This window comes from Paramisgurnus dabryanus, chromosome 1 (genome assembly GCF_030506205.2).
Source record: "Paramisgurnus dabryanus chromosome 1, PD_genome_1.1, whole genome shotgun sequence".
In the NCBI taxonomy this organism is placed as follows: domain Eukaryota; kingdom Metazoa; phylum Chordata; class Actinopteri; order Cypriniformes; family Cobitidae; genus Paramisgurnus; species Paramisgurnus dabryanus.
Genome location: NC_133337.1, coordinates 18,844,148 through 18,864,844, shown reverse-complemented (window position 1 = coordinate 18,864,844; position 20,697 = coordinate 18,844,148). Strand labels below are relative to the sequence as shown.

Genomic DNA, 20,697 nt, shown 5'->3' with positions numbered 1-20,697 from the left:
ATGTCTTAAAAGCCCCTAACTCAATCCTAAACCTAAATCTAACATGCACACTAATCTTAATCCTGCAATCTGATTGGTTAATGAAAATGTTGATCCAGGATCACATCTTACTTGGTAAAATCACGTTCACCTGGGGGGCGTACAGGTAGGTACGAGACTACATGGGCAGACAGACAGACTGGGTGATGGATAAACACTGTTATTTGCATAAGCATCAGAGGGAAAAGCATCCACACACCAAACACTAGACGTCCTTCACTCTGCTCATAGGATACAAAGAAATACCTGGGTTGGATGCACGGGTATGGGCTTTGGTAACGATAACACAAAAACTGGTGACAATACACAAGCAGAGGGGGTTCCAAAAGCGTAGCACTGTCCCTTTAACTTTGCATACTTCACCTCTCATAACAGATGCCAAAATAGTCCAAAGTATTGACCAACCGAATTTAACTTCTCTCTCCTTCGATGATTCCTTCAGTTCGATCCATTTTCTATGTCCTCCAAACATCTAATGTTCCTTCAAGACACATAACATAATCATGAAAAGCATCACAAGAACAGATGGCTCAGCACTTATCTCTCTGTGTTCCCAGCCCAAATCTCCATCTTCCTTGCACCACAGCCTGTGAGTCCAAACAAAACATCTCCTCTACCACACCAGTTGTTTCCTCTCACTCCCAGTGAACACCCAGAACAAACTTCACGAAAGACAATATGGACGTAAACACAGCACATGTCCGTTCTTCGTCTCTCATAAATCCTCTGGTGCCGAAGTAACTTCTCTTCTCTCTTCCCCCCATGCCGGCCGATTCCACTCGAGGTCGCCCCGCTGCTCTGTCTGTGTCCTGCTCTCTTCCCCCTGTTCTTCTCAGATGATTGCTTTTATAATCCATCCTCCACCTGTGTGCCCCAATCACTGATCAATGTTCTCCACTCTCACAGCTGATGCTCATCTTTTCATTAAAACCTCTCATGAGTGTTACACCAAAAATCTCCCGGGTGGAAACATCCTCCATACACCCAGTTCCGCCCCCAAATAGTCACCCTGTGACACTAACATCAAAAAGTGCATTGATGATGTGACAGCCACCAAGACCATCACCACATGTGCAAACAAGAAGCCGTGGATGACAGCAGTGGTCTGTGGTCTGTTGAAGACCAGAGATGATGCATTCAGATCAGGAGACACAGCAGCCTTCAGCTGACAGATGTTCTAACAGACATCTTTAACACCTCGCTGAACCAGGCAGTCATCCCCACATGTTCAAATACACCTCCAAAAAAGTCACCTGTGTCCTGTCTGAATGACTACCATCCCATAGAACTGACCCCAATCATGATGAAGTGATTTGAGAGGTTGGTCATGCACCACATCAAATCTAATTTTCCCAACACACTTGACCCATTCCAATTTTCATACCATGCAATCCGCTCCACAGACAATGTGATTTCCTCCCACTTACACTTGGCTCTTACTCACCTAGAAAACAAAGACTAACACGTTCCAATGCTGTTCATCGACTTCAGCTGAGCATTCAACACAATAATCCTACAAGTCAGTCTGTGTCGGCCGCAACACCTCCAGCATTACCACACTGAGCACAGGTACCCCACAAGACTGTGTGCTTAGCCCATTGCTCTTCACGCTGCTGACCCACAGCCAGGTTCAGCTCCAACCACATCATTAAATTTGCTGAGGACACAACTGTGATAGGTCTCATCAGCAACAATGATGAAACACCCTACAGAAAAGAAGTGGCAGAACGGGTTGAATGGTGCAGTGCAAACAACCTGTCCCCCAATGTGAGTAAGACAAAAAAGGTTGTGATGGACTTTAGGAGGAACTCTGAACTATGTTAACTAACCATCATCAGCTCGACTGTAGAAAGAGTGAGCAGCACTACATTTCTGGGGGTGCACATAACAGAAAACCTCACCTGGACCACCAACACTACATCACTCTCCAAGAAAGCGCAACAGCGACTCCACTTCCTGCGCCGACTTCAAAGAGCAAGTCTCCCTCCACCCATCCTCACCACGTTCGACATGGGAACCATTGAGAGCATGCTGACCCTCCAGCGGACAGTGAACACAGCTGCAAAGATCATCTGTGCCCCATCTCCTCCATTCTGGACATTTTCTTTAAACGATGCTCCTGTAAAGCCACAAGTATTGTGAAGGACCCCACCCATCCATCCCACTCATACCCACTTCCAGCTCTTGCTATCAGGAAGACGGTACAGGAGCATCCGTGCCCACTCTGCTAGACTACTCAACAGCTTTTTTCTACAGGCTGTGGGAGCTCTCAATTCCAGCCACCTCACCCCTCTCTTATCTACAATATAAACTTAAACCACAAAATAAACTGTTAAATAACTAAAAACTGAGTGTGTTACACACAGGTGAGTGGGCTGAACAAACCACCTGCAGTAACTCTCTCCCTTCTGTATGCCCTAGACACTTAACACTCCGGACCCTATCTTGCAGCCAGCGTAATTGACTTTGTCAGTGAAGCATGTATCGTTCGTATTTTGCACCGGCGCACAGCGGGTTTTTCCCTCCACAGACGCACGTCGGCAAACTAGGGAATGAACTTGCGCTCTCTGGGTGGTTCAGCGCAAAAAAGGAGGCGTGTTCCAGCGCAAACCATCCCTGATGCTATTTTGCAGTTTCAAAAAACAATTGTGCCACTGACCAGAAAAAAATTGTCTAAACTCAGTGGCGCGTTGCGCGTTATCATTATGCTATTTTAAGGGCGCATGCTTGACCATAATGTATAGCGTGCACAATGCGCACACACTTTGCTTATCTAATCTACACAGATGCAACAGTTATTTTTGCAAAAAATAAATTGTTACAATAAAAAATATTAACACATGAGATAAGGGAAATCATTGTGGTGAGCATTGTGGTGATAGTATTTATTTATTTTGTGTGGCTGCGTTAAAAAATTATCATGCAAATAATGATTAAAATATTTTCAAATTGGGGCTATTTTCTATCACGCCTGTTTAACCGACGCTAATTTGGGCGGGTTTCTCCAATCGTTAAAATAGGGCCCTCCATGTCACAAGGACCTATTACGAATTGAACAAATGTTTACCTGTCAATGAAACAACACATTTTGTGTTACTTTTAACACAACTTGTGTTTTATTTTAACACAAAATTAACACATAATGTGTTAAAATTACACATAATTTGTTAAAAGCTTAACACACAAATATGTGTAAAAAAAGAATGAGCACACTGCATACTTTTACACACTTACACTGTTGCGTAGTAGCACACAAAAATTATTCCAGAAACAGTTGAAAACTGTGTTTCAACAACACCATTCTGACATGCTGGTTCAGCACAACCAACTTTGTAAGTGCCTGCCCAGAAAACCTAACAAGATGTGAGAGAGACCATTGGTTAACTGGGTAAGATGAAAGTATTTGTACTTTTTTAAGTTCACTATATAACGTTTAACCTCAAAACATTGACTAGCAACTTTGTACCTGTGTAAAGTGGCCACATACTTTGGAGCACGCATTGCTATTGTAGTTATAATATTGGTCTTCATCCACCCATAACTGTATAGCAGACTGCACTTTTAATTTTCTATATGGGGTTCTGACCGAGATGTTTTCACCCAGAAGTGTAAAGATGGGATGCATTCTGCCCGGCTGCTGAAGATGAGGGTTATGGTTATTGACGCAGTTACTTGCCCATGCCTGTACAATTCTTGCCAAACCCTCATCCCACGTCTGTATAAACACAAGGCAGGCAATGGAGACTGTCAAAATTAAATTCAAGTGTAAATTTCATGCATCAAAAATAATATTAAATTTCATTAAATATTTAAAATATTTTAAAATATAACTGCAACTTAAAATGCTTTACAGGCCAGATCTTTGTAAGTCGCTTTGGATAAAAGCATCTGCTGAATGCCTGAATGTAAATGTTGATATAGAAGTGTAGATTAAGAATTTAAGATCTCAGAAGTACACACATACACGTGCACATACAAAATATAATATCAAAAATGTTAAAGATGAGTACAGATACGACCAAGCGTGGTTAAACATTTACTGAATACGGAGTGCAATATAGATACAAAATACTTCACAGCATTTGTATATACATAAATAGTTGTAAGAGAGTTAATGCACATCTTGTACACTAAAAAAACGATTCGTTGGCTGAACAACCATTACTTATTAAAGTAATTAGATTAAACATGAAAAACTTAGTATTCATAAGTTTTCAACCTGTACTTAACATATTTAGTATGTGTAACACAAACATTTTAGTGATCAGGTGAACTTAAATGTATGCAAAAATAAAATGAAAAAACCAACAACAAAAAAAAACATAAGTAATGGCAACTACTATAACAATTGCATCAAAATTAAGTAAATCTAGCATAACATTTTAAGTAACTATGGATCCACGTGATATCCAAATTTCAACATTACAGACCTGAAGGCTAAGTCACAATCTCTCAGTTTAACATCTTGCATCATCCATGGTTTTGTTTTTTTGATAGCATTTGAATTGTTTCTGTGATAGGACAGTAAATGTGTAGTAGTCATCTATGTTTTGCCATGCAAATAAGTCCCACTGGAGAACCCCACACTGTTAACGATTTCCCTGTATTTTTACAGTACGGTACTGGCAGCACGGTTGCCAGTAAGTTACTGTATTTTGGTTCTACAGTACTGTACTGTAATCCAGTTTTACAGTACACAAACTAGTACCGTATAGTTACAAAGCAGTACTGTACTGTAATTTTACAATAATAGCCTATTTTTACAGTAATTTACTGTAATGTCTATATTGACCCATAAATACTATTTATTACTTATTACAGTTAATACAATAATGTATTATAGCTAGATATTTAGGTTTAAATCTATAGTTATTAATATAGTAAAAAAATGCTATCCTTGACATGACATTATGAATTAAAAGGCAATCCAAGCAATGTTTATATCAAAATTTTATTAAAAAAACATGTAATTGAAACAATCATTTAAAACAAGAAAAAACAATAATAAACAAGTAAAATAAAATAAAATATTATAAAGTATAAACAAGTTTGGAGGCCCCTGCTGTAATATATTTAACTCTGGCAAATAGAATACTGGTCCATAGTTTGAAGTTTTCAGTTTAAAGTCCATCATCGACTAAAAGGTAACATTTCACTGTGGTAAAAAGAACACTGTTCCATAGTTTGAAGTTTTCAGTTTAAAGTCCATCATCGACTAAAAGGTAACATTTCACTGTGGTAGAAAACACTGTTCCATAGTTTGAAGTTTTCAGTTTAAAGTCCATCATCGACTAAAAGGTAACATTTCACTGTGGTAAAAAGAACACTGTTCCATAGTTTGAAGTTTTAAGTCCATCATCAACTAAAAGGTAACATTTAACTGTGGTAAAAAGAACACTGGCCCATAGTTTTAAATATTCTATTTGAATTTTATTGAACACTAAAAATAAATGCATTAAACTGTGGCAGACTGACACTGGCCTTTAGTTTGAAGTCGCCCATTCAAACTCTATCAGGGACTGCATGAAGCTGTTCACATGGGGGTTAATGGCCACAGCTTTTCTCTGCACCAAGTTCCTTGTCTTTTTGCTTGCTCCTTGTGTGGATGTGCACTTTTTCCCATCTTTGGAATTAATTCTGTCCAGAAATCTGTTAGAAATATCATAAACTTTAAGTCAACAAATATAAGATAGAAAAAGATTCTTAAAAAACACCTAAACTCAGCCCTGAATTTACCCCTATTCTGAAACCTTTTGCTTTTATTCTAATGTTCCACACCTAATTACATTAAAATACAGAAGATTCACTTACCGCTGAACAAACTCTTTCCTCAATGGACAGCATCCACATGGATCATGTCATGATTGAACGCCTGAACAGAAAGTACAATTGTTACTGATTTGGATACAATATTTTATTCTGTGTGGGTGTGTGTGGTCGTGTGACAGTGTTGCGTGTGGGAATTATGTATGAGTGTATACATGGGTATTTAAAGAAACTGTAGTGGTATAGTGTAAACTTACCGAACAATGTGCTTGGTGTGTGTCTGGTGTCACCCGTGTGCCTCCACATCTGCCTTAACTCCTGAAAAGTGCAAGGACACTCATGTAAACTACAAATAAAAAGTGATCAGCCACATTCCTGTGTACTTTTACATGTGACGTAAAAGCATTTAATATTGCAGTCGAAAAAATACATGACTAGTAACGTGTAACTGTACATCCTGTACTTGCCTGGTTCCTTTAAAGATGATCCATCTTACTCAATCCAGCTTACAAGCAATGGTAAGACTGTAAAAAATACAAATGTTACAAAATCTGTTAGCCATAGAAATAAGTAGACTTTTTTACAGTCTATGGTTATATATAAATGTGGTCAATACTTACAGAAAACATATAAACCACAGAGCAAAGTGGAGCAAACTGTAACGTTAGAGCTGTAAAAAAAAAAGATATGATGTGTTACTGGCTGACATTTTGAAAGCATTCTGTTTAATATGATGCATACCAGTGGAATAAGATTTTCAGAAAAGTAACTAAATAAGTCAAATGTAACTTTTGTCAGAATTGGGTTTTTATTAAATTATTATTCTAACATCTTGTCTACAGAAAATCTCTGAAAATATATTTAGTGAGGAAATAGCGATTTATAGTGACAAGGTAACAAGCCTGCCTCTTTAATGTTTCACCCGGACAGGCGGCAGTGTAACACACTATTTCACGCAAAGTTTTTTTTTACAAAGTTGCTCACTTTAAGGATTAACATGATCGCCGCAATTTGAGCAATCCTGTTGATGCCAGTGTCCTACACGATGTTATAATGGACTATTTTACATCCAGAGATGAAGGATCAGATGACAGACGAGAAGAAGGTACCTGTCATGCTATTACGTAAATGCGGAGCCCATCCTCCTTTTGTGCATTGGTTTGAGGTGTTTTGGAAACTTATATTGCATGTAATACATCTGAAGTGGTGGAAATAATATGCCATACAAAATGTATCGGACAACTTATTGGGCGTGTAAAACGCTTTAAAGAAAATATGCTTTGGTTTTGCTAATATACCGTAATGATAACAATAAGCGCGCAGCAATCATCTGATAACAAGATGAGCCCAGGTCTGAACGATATTTGGCCGCAGTTACAACTGCAATGCATATATCCAGTTAAATATGAGGTTTCTTGGTTTCACTTCTGTTGAGGAGTTGATTACTACGGTCTGTGTTGAATATTAAGTTTACGGCGTGTCGAGTCCTGTCTGTTTATGTTGATATTCTTATATCCAACTTTTCATATTTGAAAAAGACGCAAATACAGATTAATGTGAATATGAATATGAAACTGTGCTTTTTCACGTGCACAGCTAACGTTAATCTACGAGTCAGCCTTGCCAAACAGTCGAACTTAATACTTCTCTCTACCGCTAACTGAACAGATAAAACACCGAGATAAACGACCATATGCTGGGACCGCAAGACCGCGCTGGCGGGTGGTCTTTGTCCATTTTGTTAAAAATAGTTTCATTGTTACCACACTTTCAACAAATATAAACTCACCAAAACCGTCATAATTTAGTTAAAACAACCCTATATTCATTAATAAAGGTGTAAAGCGAGTTAAAGCAGCGGTAGGCATCTGTGTAATGTTAGCTTACTTTCTGAGGGAGATTAAAACTTTGTTGGCGACCATTTTCTCTCTCATTGCACGTTTAAAACAATATGACAAACTATTGACAAAATTCTTCTACTAAAAATTTAGTTTTCATGAAACAGAAAATATACCAAACTCACCGAACTGACAGAAATCAATCGTCCTCCTTCTTCAGCTGCAGCCAGGAGTTGTGCTCTCTCTCCCTCTGTGTGATTTGACTCGTGCGCACTTTCTCTGATTATTGCAAGTACACCTGGCACATTACAGCAATGGCTACAGCAAGGTTACATCAAGACCAAAATATACTGTAAAATTTTCCCGCTCAAACTAATTTACCCAGAATGCACTATGAACTGCAGTACTTTACTGTAATGTACACATACAGTATAGTACTGTGGATTTTTACAGTACAGTGCTGCTAAATCTACAGCGACATCTAACAGTGCACAAATCCTTGTTAACAGATAACTTGTTTTCCCAATTAGAGGTTTGTACAGGTTTGAAAAGGAGGGTTTGCTATAGACCAGTTCAAAAGATGTAAACAACACTGGTCCAGAAGCACTTCCTGTTTCCGTTTTTTAACACTAGATCAACGTTGGGATAAAATAAACCAACAGAACATATAAACCTGAATTAACTGAAGTTAAACAAACATCTTAAAGATAATAATATATGTAAAATAAAAAAATAACTGTCACAAACTGTAACAGGAAGTGGTTCTGAACCAGTGTTGTTTACATCATTTGAACTGGTCTATAAGCATGATCCAAAACATACTATTCTCTCATGGCACATGTAAAGTGTTGATGAAATAAAAAATGACATTTTAACAAACACACATAGAATACAATGACCACTGTTTTCAGGAACTTTTTACAAATGTGAATACTTAAAGCATGTTTGTAAAAGACTGCAGATGTTTTGCTTTACATTGTGTTACAGCGTGCCAAACATCAGCATTAGAAGACCCAAACTTATTTTCATATGATCTCAGATATGGTTGCGGTTGCAAATCTTACAGAACATCTGATCTGCATTCAAGAACTTCAAACATCTTCTGTGATAGTTTAGTGATAGTTACAAACTCATCATATTTACCATGTATCTTGAGTTGCTGGCAGGAGGCTTCATATTGGCTCTGTGTCTGTTGTGTTCTTTGACGCACTCATCAATAAACGCTGGGTCTGTGATGTCATAAAAAGGTTCAGTGGTCTTTTCACGAGGGGTAAAATAAAGCAGACCGATCACACAAAGCAGAATATGCAGAAAGTCGCTCATTTTTGAGTTGGACTGCAAAGCACAGAGAGGAAAACAAACACAAGCGGATGTCTCACATAAACTATCATTATCATCCTCTGATTTCCTGCTCACTTATGCAATTTCATGCACTTTTAGTAACCAAAATATAGATACCACAGATCCTATGATGCAGATACAAAGATGAATGAGAAAAACCGCAGACAGGAGACAAAATGATGTAATAATAATAAAGATTGTTTATTATAGTCTTATTATAGTCTTCATAGTCTTAGTTGCGTTCAGTGCTCAATTGATGGATGAAGTAACTTTATCTGACTAGAAGCAGATTAAGGAGGTGGTATTTGAAAATCATAGATCCTTTAGAAGATTGGCCACCTCTCGGCCACTCTTTACAGGCCAATGTGATCTCATGAGAATATGTGAAGAGTTTGGTTCCAAAGTACGATAAACGGCATTTAAAAAAAATTGTTACGGCCAAAATTTGGATTGGATATTACATATTTTGGTAGTAAAACGGAAAGTTTTGCATATTTTTTTTTATTGGTGAATTTGTAAAACTGCTTTCATCACATTATTAGAAAAAACATAAATTGGTTTGCTTATTCAGGGACTACTGAATAAACATTAAACTTTAATGAAGCTGCATATACAAAATAAAGAGTTTTTTACGGGTGCAAAAAATTCTGCTTCTGAAAGTTTCAATGAAGATAATAATCAACAATTTGAAAAAGTTCATAGTGTTTATGAAATTGTATTTCATTTAAGGAAAACGTATAAATATATATTTTAAAGTAGCCTAAATAAAAACGAATACATTTTGGTGAAAATTGCTGCCACTGCTTGAATTTACATTTTTACACTTGCTAAGTGTGTTCCATCGGTAAATAATTCTAGATGCACACTTGGGATCTTCACGCCCACTAGAACACTTGGGCCAGATACAGGAAATACGTCATGTAAGTAGTCAAGTGCAAAAACCACAAATGAGGGTATTTGGACGCAGCCAGACTTTGCAGACTCTGCAAAATGACCACTAGGAGATTTATCTTCTTCTAGCACAGATGCTAGAAGAAGATAAATGCACTTTATGCTAAAAGTTACTTACAGATGAGTCACTTGTCATTGCTGCTCTTTATCACAGTAGAGACCTGCGCAGGGCATATTTTTCAGTCCCGCTCCTGCCCACTCTCGCAAGATTCTGTCCAGTTCCCACTAAAATATGTATTAATTCTCCTGCTCCCAACCGCAAAATTCCACAGGTTACACATAAACAGAAAAGCATTTATAGGCCCTATACTGCTAAAGAATGTGCGTTATCTTTATTCCTCAATTAAATGTAATAAATGAAAAGAAATTAAATTAACTAAATAAAGGTTAATGTGTCCCTGCAGAAATAACATGCCATTCAATGATGAGGGCTTCAGATTTATGCAGATTAAATCTCTCTCCGGCGGTGCGCTGGAAGCTGGAATGCAAAATATGTTGTAGGAACATAGGAAATTCCTGACACTGACTTTTTTACCACTGGAGGACTTGCTTGGGACCATGTGTTTTTGATCCGTACAACTTGAGCTTTAAATATCCTGCTATTTCAGAAACGATTGACACATCTTTGTCCATGGTACTGTCCTTCCATTCCACAAAGTCCTGAAAAGCAGCCTTTTTTGCTAGTGCCAGTATAGGTTCAACTCTTCAGCTAGCACTTTGACAGCATTCGTTCATTTTCATCGATCATCTTTAATCCTAAATATGGGTTGTCCCAGAATTCACCCATCACTGTGTTATTATTGAAACAACACATTTTGTGTTACTTTTAACACAACTTGTGTTTGTTCCGTAAAAGGAATACATGTTTACGGTCTGGGTGTTACCCGGACACTTGTGTATGATGAACGAACAGGAAGTAAAGTTGTTGTTTTGATATGTGACACATGTGTTCTGTCTCGTGCTTCTAGTTAACTTAACATGGTGTCAGAAGTGGGATACAACCAGTAAGTTACGATGCCACTATAACTTCTCGGGAGAGAGTGTGAGCATGTCGCAGTTAAGTGGAGGATACGGAGATTAAAGCGATTGTAAAAGACGCAAGAAAAAGCGGAGATCAGAGGAACCGCGAGAGACGGAGAAAAGAGGGCGATTGAGCTGGTGAGAAACAGCAAGAAAAATAAATAAATAATAATAATAAAATAAAAATAAAAAGAGGCAACAATGGATGATGAAGCAGCCAGTGTGCCACAAATGTTGCCGTTACTGATACCACCAGGCAAGTTTGATTTCAGTGAAATGAGTGAATGGGCCAAATGGATGCGACGCTTTGAGCGTTATAGAATTGCGTCAGGTCTGGACAAGCAGTCACAAGAATTTCAAGTGAATACATTTATGTATACTATCGGTGACGAAGCTGAAGATATCCTGAATGTTCTTCCCCTGTCTGAGGCGGAGAAAAAGTCATATGAGACAGTGAAAACGGCATTCACACAACATTGCGTAAGCAAACGTAATGTGATTTTTGAACGTGCACGTTTTAACAGACGTAATCAAGAAGCAGGAGAGAGTATAGAAGCTTTTATTACTGCTGTACATGCACTGGCTGAACATTGTGAATTTGGAGCATTAAGAGACGAATTGATAAGAGACAGAATTGTTGTTGGAATACAGGATGCCAGATTGTCTGAAAGTTTGCAACTTGATCCTGAGCTCACCCTGGAAAAAGCTATGACTAAAGTGAGGCAAAGTGAAGCTGTGAAGAGACAGCAGCCCATCCTGCGGGGAAGTTCACGTGAAATACAAGTAGCAGGGGATGTTCATGCTTTAAGTTCAAAACCAAAACAGTCACAAAAGAAAGTAAGATGGCAAAAACAAAGTGGACCCAGTAAAATGGAAAAAAAATCAACTGGATGTGGAAAATGTGGAAATATAAAGAGACACAATTGGAGAGAATGCCCTGCACGTGAAGCGGAATGCCGTAAATGTCACAAAAAGGGACATTTTGCAAAGCAGTGTTGGTCAGCTGGAACGGTTAATGATATCACACAGGAGAGAGAAGAGCAGGATATGAGAGACTTTGCTTTCTTGGGAGAGGTGAGTTCACCCATACGGAAATGTAATATATGTGAATATATGAAATATCCCTATATGAAATATATGGTAATATAAAGTAGAAACATATATGTACATATATGTACAACCATATATGACACCTATTCGAAAATGGAACAATTTCATATATTGACATATATGTCTATCCCATACAAATATATGTCTATGTGTGCAAAAAACATACATAGACATATATGTCATCTATATAATTATTTATATATGCGACATACATGACTTCACATATATGTCTAATATATGTTGCATACATATACTTATCATATATCATAAAATTATTAAATTTGAACCGTGGTTTTTATCTATTTTTCGCATGTTTCTGACCACAGGTAGGACATACAACCCATTCACACAACTTAACACACAAACACAATTTATTATTTGTAATGTACCTGATAAGTCCAGTCGGGCCTCGAACCCGGGTCCTCACGTTGAAAGTCTTCCGCGCTATCCACTGATCCACCCAGCAGTTGGATGGGAGGGGCTGACAACTTAAGCTATTTGTGTGTTACTGAAGTAGGCGCTGTTTAGCTTGTATTTTACAGTGTTCGTTTTATTATTCCTCCTGTTTTTATTTTATGCAGGGGTACACAGTGCAAATTTAACCCTTGTGCATTGTTCAAATTTAATACATCCACTAAATTAAACATCTGTAAAAATGTATCAGATTATTTTTTCACTTTTTTTGCATAAATTTGTTAGTCAGTTCTGATCAAAACTACCAAATTTTTACAAAAATTCCATGATTTTAACTCTTTAATTGCCAAGTTCATAAGTGGATTTGGGGAAAATCTAAATGACAAATTTTCAATACAAAAAGTGATTGTAGACTGGATTTTTTTAACCTTTTTCGCAGTCTTGGGCATGTCAAATATAAAGTAAAAACATTGGCTTTTGATTATTGTTTTCTTCCTCATTTATTGTTAGTGGCTGTTTTTGCCCCATTGACTTCCATTATAACCACATTTTTTGATTGCAGAGCAATGACACCTTGTTATCATGCATTTTTGAATGTTGGTGGTTTTTCCTTTTGCAAAGAGGTCAAATTTGTCATTTTTACTGTTGATCACCATGTGGCACCATTAACCCTTTAGTAGACCTGTGCTGTGCAGAGCTTAATTTCTAGCTTGTACATTGAGTAATATGGGGGCGGTTTCCCGGACAGGGATTATCTTAATCCAGGAATTAATTAGGAAATATAACTAGTTTTAACAAACATGCCTTACTAAAAACATTACCTGTATGCATTTTGAGGCAAAACAAAGGGCCCTGATGTATTTTAAGATGTCAGTGCAAGTTGTTTTCAGTTTGGACAGCTCTTAAAAATGTTTTAGTCTAGGACTAGTCTATCTGTCCGGGAAACAGCCCCCATGGAGTATAACTCCATAATAAAAGTATAGTATTGTGCCAAATGCATGCAGTTTGAAACTAGGCAGGGTTATAATGTTATGACCCTAATAATTTTTAAACAATATATTTACAGACCTATATAGGCTATGTTGTTTTAGAAATCTAGACATAAAACATATTGATATCATATGGTTGGAGCATACAGTATCATGTAAAAATCCATCTTATATGGTTGTAAAATACAAACCCATATAAGAATTCATACATATACATATTTTAAATATATGTATTTAAATACATTTTAATATGAGTATTCCATATAGGTTTAAAACATATATCTTCATATATCAAGAGTATCTATATATGTGATATTAATATATGTATTTATATACATTTTAATATGAGTATTTCATATAGGTTTAAAACATATATCTCATATATCAAGATTATTTATATATGTGATATTCATATATGTATTTATATACATTTTAATATGAGTATTTCATATAGGTTTAAAACATATATCTTCATATATCAAGAGTATCTATATATGTGATATTAATATATGTATTTATATACATTTTAATATGAGTATTTCATATATGTTTTAAACCTATATATTCTTATATCCAGAGGATCTATATATGTGATATTAATATATTGCATATATATGTAACATATATGCCAAGATCGGTTTTGATATAGGGACATATATGTCATATATTACATTTCCGTATGGGCAATCGAGACAAGTGAGTGGATTGAACTAGTCAGATTAAATGGTCAAAACACTGAGCTGGACACAGGAGCAGCGGTTACTGCAATCCCAGAAAGCAGCTTTTCAACGAATATTCATGGCAAACTCTTTCCATCCAGTAAAGTCTTGTATGGGCCTGGGAACCAGGCCCTCGATGTACAGGGTCTATTCCAGGGAGTGCTGGACATCAAAAATAAACAAACTAAACAAGACATTTATGTTGTGAAAGGACTGTCCAAAGCACTCTTGGGACTTCCAGCAATAGAAGCTTTGCATTTGATTACACGCTTACACACAGTGCAGACTAAGACAGAAGATTTTGTCGCTAACTATCCATCTGTGTTTAAAGGCCTGGGGAAACTGAAAGAGCCATACAAGATTGAATTAGAGCAGGGTGCGATACCTTATGCACTGTCTTCTCCACGTAGAGTTCCTCTCCCTCTGCGTGACAAAGTAAAAATTGAACTGCAACGTATGGAATCCATAGGAGTGATATCCAAGGTCACAGAGCCGACTCCATGGTGTGCGGGGTTGGTAGTTGTGCCCAAAGCTCAGGGAAAAATAAGACTGTGCGTGGATTTAACTCACCTGAACAAGTGGGTGCGTCGTGAGAGGCATATCTTACCAGCAGTCGATCATACACTGGGCATGTTAACAGGGGCTAAAGTGTTTACGAAGCTTGATGCCACGTCAGGATTTTGGCAAATTCCCCTGACAAAGGAAAGTTCGCTCCTGACCACATTCATCACGCCATTTGGTCGGTACGCGTTTAACCGCTTACCATTTGGAATTTCCTTGGCCCCGGAACATTTCCAGCGCCGGATGACGCAGATGTTGGAGGGGTGTGCAGGAGTTGTCTGTCACGCAGATGATATTGTGGTGTATGGGGAAAACGTACAGCAACATAACGAAAGGTTGCATCAGGTTCTGAGCAGACTTGAAGAAAAAGGCCTAACACTGAATGAGAAATGTGTTTTTGCCAAGGACAAGATAATGTTTGTTGGACACAGCGTTACTTCAGATGGCATCGCACCTGATCCGAGCAAGGTGAGAGCAATAATGGATATGCCTGAGCCCAGCTGTGTAGCTGATGTTAGGAGGGTCATGGGCATGGCAAATTATCTGGGAAAATTTGTGCCCCATCTGGCTTCATTCACATGTCCATTAAAATATCTGTTGTCAGAAAAGAATGAATGGTGTTGGGACACACCTCAGTGTGAGGCCTTTCAGAAACTAAAGAAAGAGCTCAGCTCAACACCAGTGTTAGCCCAGTATTCTCCAAAATATGAGACAAGACTGTCAGCAGATGCTTCGTCATTTGGTTTAGGAGGAGTGCTGACCCAGAAACAACCTGAGAATGGATTATGGAAGCCGGTGGTCTACATTTCTCGAGGGTTGTCAGAAGCAGAAAAACACTACGCACAGATCGAGAAGGAAGCATTAGCAGCGACCTGGGCTTGCGAACGCCTTTCTCCCTATCTGTTAGGGTTATTGGCAAGAACGAGGGCATTTTTCCATAACTGGAGACCTCCTTTTGAAAGGACAAAGGATTGTCATACCCAGATCCATGTGGCAAGAGATGCTGAAAATTCTTCATGAGGGTCACCAAGGGATTGTTAAGTGCAGGGCCAGAGCATGTCAATCGGTGTGGTGGCCAGGTATTTCAGTACATATTAGCCAGCTGGTGGAACGGTGTAGTGTCTGTGCTCAACACAGGAACGCGTCGAAAGAGCCATTGCTGCCAACGCCCATTCCAGAACGACCTTGGCAACGTATTGGTACTGATCTTTTCTTCTGGGAGAAAGAGAACTATCTGCTTGCCGTTGACTATTTTTCTCGGTACATTGAGGTCGCAAGACTTAAAGTATCTACATCAAACACAGTCATATCCGCTATGAAGGAGGTGTTTTGTCGACATGGCATTCCTGAGATTGTAGTGTCGGACAATGGACCCCAGTACAGTTCAGTTCTCTTTCGGGATTTTGCAACTGACTATGGATTTCATCATGTGACAAGTAGCCCATTGTTTCCACAAGCAAATGGAGAAGCGGAGCGTGCAGTGGGTACTGTTAAAAGTCTGTGGAAATGAGGGGGAGATAAGGAAAGAGCACTCCTGACGTATCGTTCCACGCCTTTGGGGAACGGATATTCACCTGCACAATTGCTTATGGGAAGGCAAATTCGCACCAGTTTACCTCAGCTCCCGAAAAAGTTGTCTCCAGGCTGGCCAGGAATAAGAGGGTTCAAGTGCTATGAAACAAAAGAAAGGAGAAAACAACAAAAGTACTACAACAGTCGTCACAGAGCCCGGCCCTTACCGGTTTTGCAGCCAGGACAGAATGTGTGGTTGCCTTTGGAGAAAAGGCAGGGATCTGTGGTGTCTCAGTCATCAGCCCCAAGATCTTATCTGATTGGCACAGAAGATGGTGTGATTCGCAGAAACAGGGCTCATCTACGCCCGATTTCTCAGTCAGAACAAGTGCCAGCATTGGAAAAGGAGTCTGAGAGTAACAGGAGTTCTATATCTGTTGCAGAACAAACTGAAAGACATTCTTATGTGACCCGCTCAGGAAGAGTGTCACAGCCACCTAAGAGGATGGACTTGTAGAAAATAAAGAAAGATAATAATGATTAAGAAGTTGAAACAGTTAAAGGAAAAGTTCTGAAATAAGAAGTATATAATTTTTTGAGTTATTACTTATTGCTTTAGCATAGAGTTGAAAAAAAAAGGGGCTTCTTTATTTAAGAGGGGAGATGTTCCGTAAAAGGAATACATGTTTACGGTCTGGGTGTTACCCGGACACTTGTGTATGATGAACGAACAGGAAGTAAAGTTGTTGTTTTGATATGTGACACATGTGTTCCGTCTCGTGCTTCTAGTTAACTTAACAGTGTTATATTTCAACACAAAATCAACACAAAATGACACATAATGTGTTAAAATTACACATAATGTGTTAAAAGCTTAACGCACAAAGATGTGTAAAAAATTAACACATCCTTTCTAAGAGTAAATAATCACATGAATCAGTGAGCTCAAATGACATGAGCTGACTCACTCCTGATGAACCCCCTTTTTAAGGTAATGCCACAGCATCTTAATAGGACTGAAGTCAGGACTTTGATTAGGTCACTCCAAAGTCTTAATTTTGTTTTTCTTCAGCCATTCAGAGGTGGACTTACTGGTGTGTTTTGAATCATTGTCCTGCTGCAGAACCCAAGTTCACTCAGGCTTGAGTTCACGAACAGATGGCCAGACATTGTCCTTTAGGATTTTTTGGTAGACAGCAGAATTCATGGTTCCATTTATCACAGCAAGTCTTCCAGGTCCTGAAGCAGCAAAACAGCCCCAGACCATCACACTACCACCACCATATTTTACTGTTGGTATGATGGTCTTTTCTGAAATGCTGTGTTACTTTTACCTCAGACAAAATGGGACAGACACCTTTCAAAAAAGTTCAACTTTTTCTCGTCAGTCCGCAGATTATTTTCCCAAAAAGTCTTGGGGATCATCAAGATGTTAACTGGCAAAACTGAGACGAGCCTTTATGTACTTTTTGCTCAGTAGTGGTTTTTGTCTTTCGAACTCTGGGCCATTTTTCCCACAGTCTCTTTCTTATGGTGGAGTCATGAACACTGATCCTGAGGCAAGTGAGTAAACACCCATTAAATACTCGCATATACATATAAACTTTCAGTTTAAAAGGAAGTCATTTTAGTATGAACAGAAGGCATTTCAGTATAAAATAAAGTGTCAATGCAGGGGTGGAGCTAGGTGACTGCAGCTACCATGGAGCAAGCAGGTGCGCCGCAAATTTTTGATGTAACTTGCAGTAATTAACAAAACACCTGAAGCTTTATTCAACAGCAGCACTAATTTACCCCAAGCATTTAATATAAAGGCCCTGGACCACACTTGCAAATCAAGCTTTTATTAGAAACCTTTAACTGTTTCCAGACAGAAGTATTTGCTTAAACATCCAATAGTATACATGTATGTGCATGTTTGTGTGTGTATACCTCGGTTCCGACAGGGATTACAGGACTAGAAACCGCCACACTTGGGACACCAGCTGCCCGTAAAGACACCAGAGACAAGCTTAAAGTCAGGGCTAGCTCTACAAAGTCCCCAAAACTCCCCCGAGGATCATATTGAGACAGAACTGATTTAAGTGGGTTGTTTAAACTGCATTGATAGAAAACAATGAGCGACTTATCTGGGAATTGGGTATGTGGTGATAGGTCCAAAAAGTCCTGGGTGTGATTCTCAAGGGAGCGAGAACCCTGGCAGAAGTCTCATGGCCGGAGACCAAAATAACAACTTATTCATCGCATAAGTCATTAAATGCATAAAATGTTCTCTAATGAAGGGAAATGACTGAAGTAACTTTGCTGACACTTAATGTCATATCTTTGCACTGTATATAAATAAAGAATTAGATTTAACAACATTGTCCAATTAATTGAATTAGAAAAGGTTTTGCCTGTTTTTAATTAATAGATAATAACAAATGAGACTAAAATGATAATTTGGCCATTTAAGACTTTTTAATCTGGTCACCTTACTGTTGTGTGGTCTTCTGTTGGTTTCCTTAGTTCCCTTATTTTCAACAAACTACACTCTAAAAAACAAACGGTGCTATATAGCACCAAAACAGTTGCTTTGGATCGTAACGATAGAAGAACCATTTTTAGTGCCATATAGCACCGGTGAAGAACCAGTGAAGCACCAGTGAAGCACCAGTGAAGCACCTATGTAGAACCATATAGTGCTATGTAGAACCATATGTGGTGCTATATGGCCCCTATATGGTTCTACACTGGTGCTTCACTGGTGCTTCACTGGTGCTTCACTGGTGCTTCACTGGTTCTTCACCGGTGCTATATGGCACTAAAATGGTTCTTCTATCGTTACGATCCAAAGCAATTGTTTTGGTGCTATATAGCACCGTTTGTTTTTTTAGAGTGTACTGCATTTGGATCAAACCTCTCTGCTGCATCATTACAGCTTGATGATGTGGTGGTTGAAAATATCATTTGTGGTCTGAGAAACGCTCCAAAGTGAGTGTTTTTTCACTTGTAATCTTTGTTTGTGTTATGGAAAAATGAGTTTGCATGAGACGTCATGTTGGAAGTGTTTCGATGCACCCATGCACCACTGAACTCTGAACCTCAGTCCCTACCCCTCAGCTCCCACCAACACACTAGGAATGCACCAGACACTTTGTACAGCACTGGTCTGTTCTCTACCTAATTAAACAGTTAGTGTAGTGGGTTGGAAAAAATGAATGTGTTTTAAAATAAAATGCATGTGTATATGTGTATAAGGAAGGAAAAAAGACACCCCCCTTTAAAATTTAAATGTCATGTGGCATTTATGGGTTAAAAGCATTTTACTAACATAAATTGATGTGAATTCCTCATTTTCATTCTTCAGTTCATGTTATTAATATAAATTGATGTAAATTCATCATTTTCATTCTTCAGTTCATTTTCCTGATATAAATTGGTGTAAATTCATCATTTTCATTCATCTGTTCATTGGGTACAAAAATAATGCTTTGTTGCTGTTTATAATTGCTGCCTGTAGAGGGCGCTGAACGCTATTGCTTCTAGGTGATGAACCGGGCGAGTCAGAGTCAATTAAACATTGTTTATTACTTTACAGTGCTGGCCAGTGTGGTACATTCAACTTACTCCCTCAGGCTTACCAGACTTGAGGAGGGTAACAATAACCGACCTTATCCAACCACCACTTCGGTCAAAATAAAGAACTGCTTTCTGAGATTTTTGACACTTTAATTAGTCGAATAAGCTCGTTTTCTTTACTGGTTTGCACTCTATCTATCATGTGCCTTATGCTGCTTTCCTTATCTTTCTTTTTTTACAAGACCTAGGCTATTTGTATATATTTTTATAGTTCAGTGATTCCTGGGAATTTGGAAACTGTGGGGAACAAATTTCAAATCATAACTTCCTAAAATACATAAAACCTGACAGAAAAGACAGAAAATTGTGGTGACATCTGTTGGTGGTGACAAAAACCTAATAGGCTATAGATTAAAAAAAAATAGATGAGTTGTTCACAGTAGCCATCCCCTCTGTTGCTAGCTACTTCAGACCTCTTCTTAAAAATGAAACATTTATTTCATAATCTAATCTAATATTTTTTTACAAAGATGACGGTGTTGACATGTTATGCTTGTCACAGTAGCAGTGTACAAAAATATGAACAAGTTTAAGAGAAAATAGGGTAACACTTTATTTTACGACCCGCAAAGTACCGCGTAATTAAACCGAATTTACAGCGTACCTATTTGTAACAACAGGGTAGGTAACCTGTAGGTATAAGGGAATAATATTTTAAGTTTGGGGTAATAAGGGGGTAAGAATATAAGGAATTTTAAATTATTTATACTCTAAGTATTTTATAACAACAGGGTACCTATTGTAATATTACGTGGTATGTATTACTTAGTCAAGTCTATGGGGAAATTATGTTTTATTTATTTTTTATTGTGAATT

At 38.2% G+C, this 20,697-nt stretch overlaps 1 protein-coding gene and 1 long non-coding RNA gene across 2 annotated transcripts; both read right to left on the bottom strand.

Annotated features, from left to right (window-relative positions):
- Positions 1 to 3,269: 3,269 nt before the first annotated feature.
- LOC135758780 (glioma pathogenesis-related protein 1-like) lies at positions 3,270 to 8,972 on the bottom strand. Its single transcript, XM_065273432.1, has 3 exons — positions 8,787 to 8,972; positions 3,506 to 3,754; positions 3,270 to 3,392 (listed from the first exon to the last, which is right to left on the bottom strand). Exons 1-3 carry the CDS (start codon positions 8,964 to 8,966, stop codon positions 3,270 to 3,272), a joined length of 552 nt encoding a protein of 183 aa, XP_065129504.1. The 5' UTR covers positions 8,967 to 8,972.
- LOC135727068 (uncharacterized) lies at positions 6,062 to 8,057 on the bottom strand. Its single transcript, XR_012337756.1, has 4 exons — positions 7,829 to 8,057; positions 6,426 to 6,475; positions 6,273 to 6,329; positions 6,062 to 6,123 (listed from the first exon to the last, which is right to left on the bottom strand). It is a non-coding gene; the product is annotated as an uncharacterized lncRNA (long non-coding RNA).
- Positions 8,973 to 20,697: the final 11,725 nt, after the last annotated feature.

What these genes read in the sequence shown, in the direction of transcription:
- LOC135758780 (XM_065273432.1), bottom strand. Translation starts at nt 8,966, where the DNA reads ATGAGCGACTTTCTGCATATTCTGCTTTGTGTGATCGGTCTGCTTTAT. An exon ending in CCAGCAACTCAAGATACATG is followed by an intron (nt 3,755 to 8,786) that starts GTAAATATGATG and finishes GTGTTTATACAG; the next exon opens with ACGTGGGATGAGGGTTTGGC. An exon ending in TATGTGGCCACTTTACACAG is followed by an intron (nt 3,393 to 3,505) that starts GTACAAAGTTGC and finishes ACATCTTGTTAG; the next exon opens with GTTTTCTGGGCAGGCACTTA.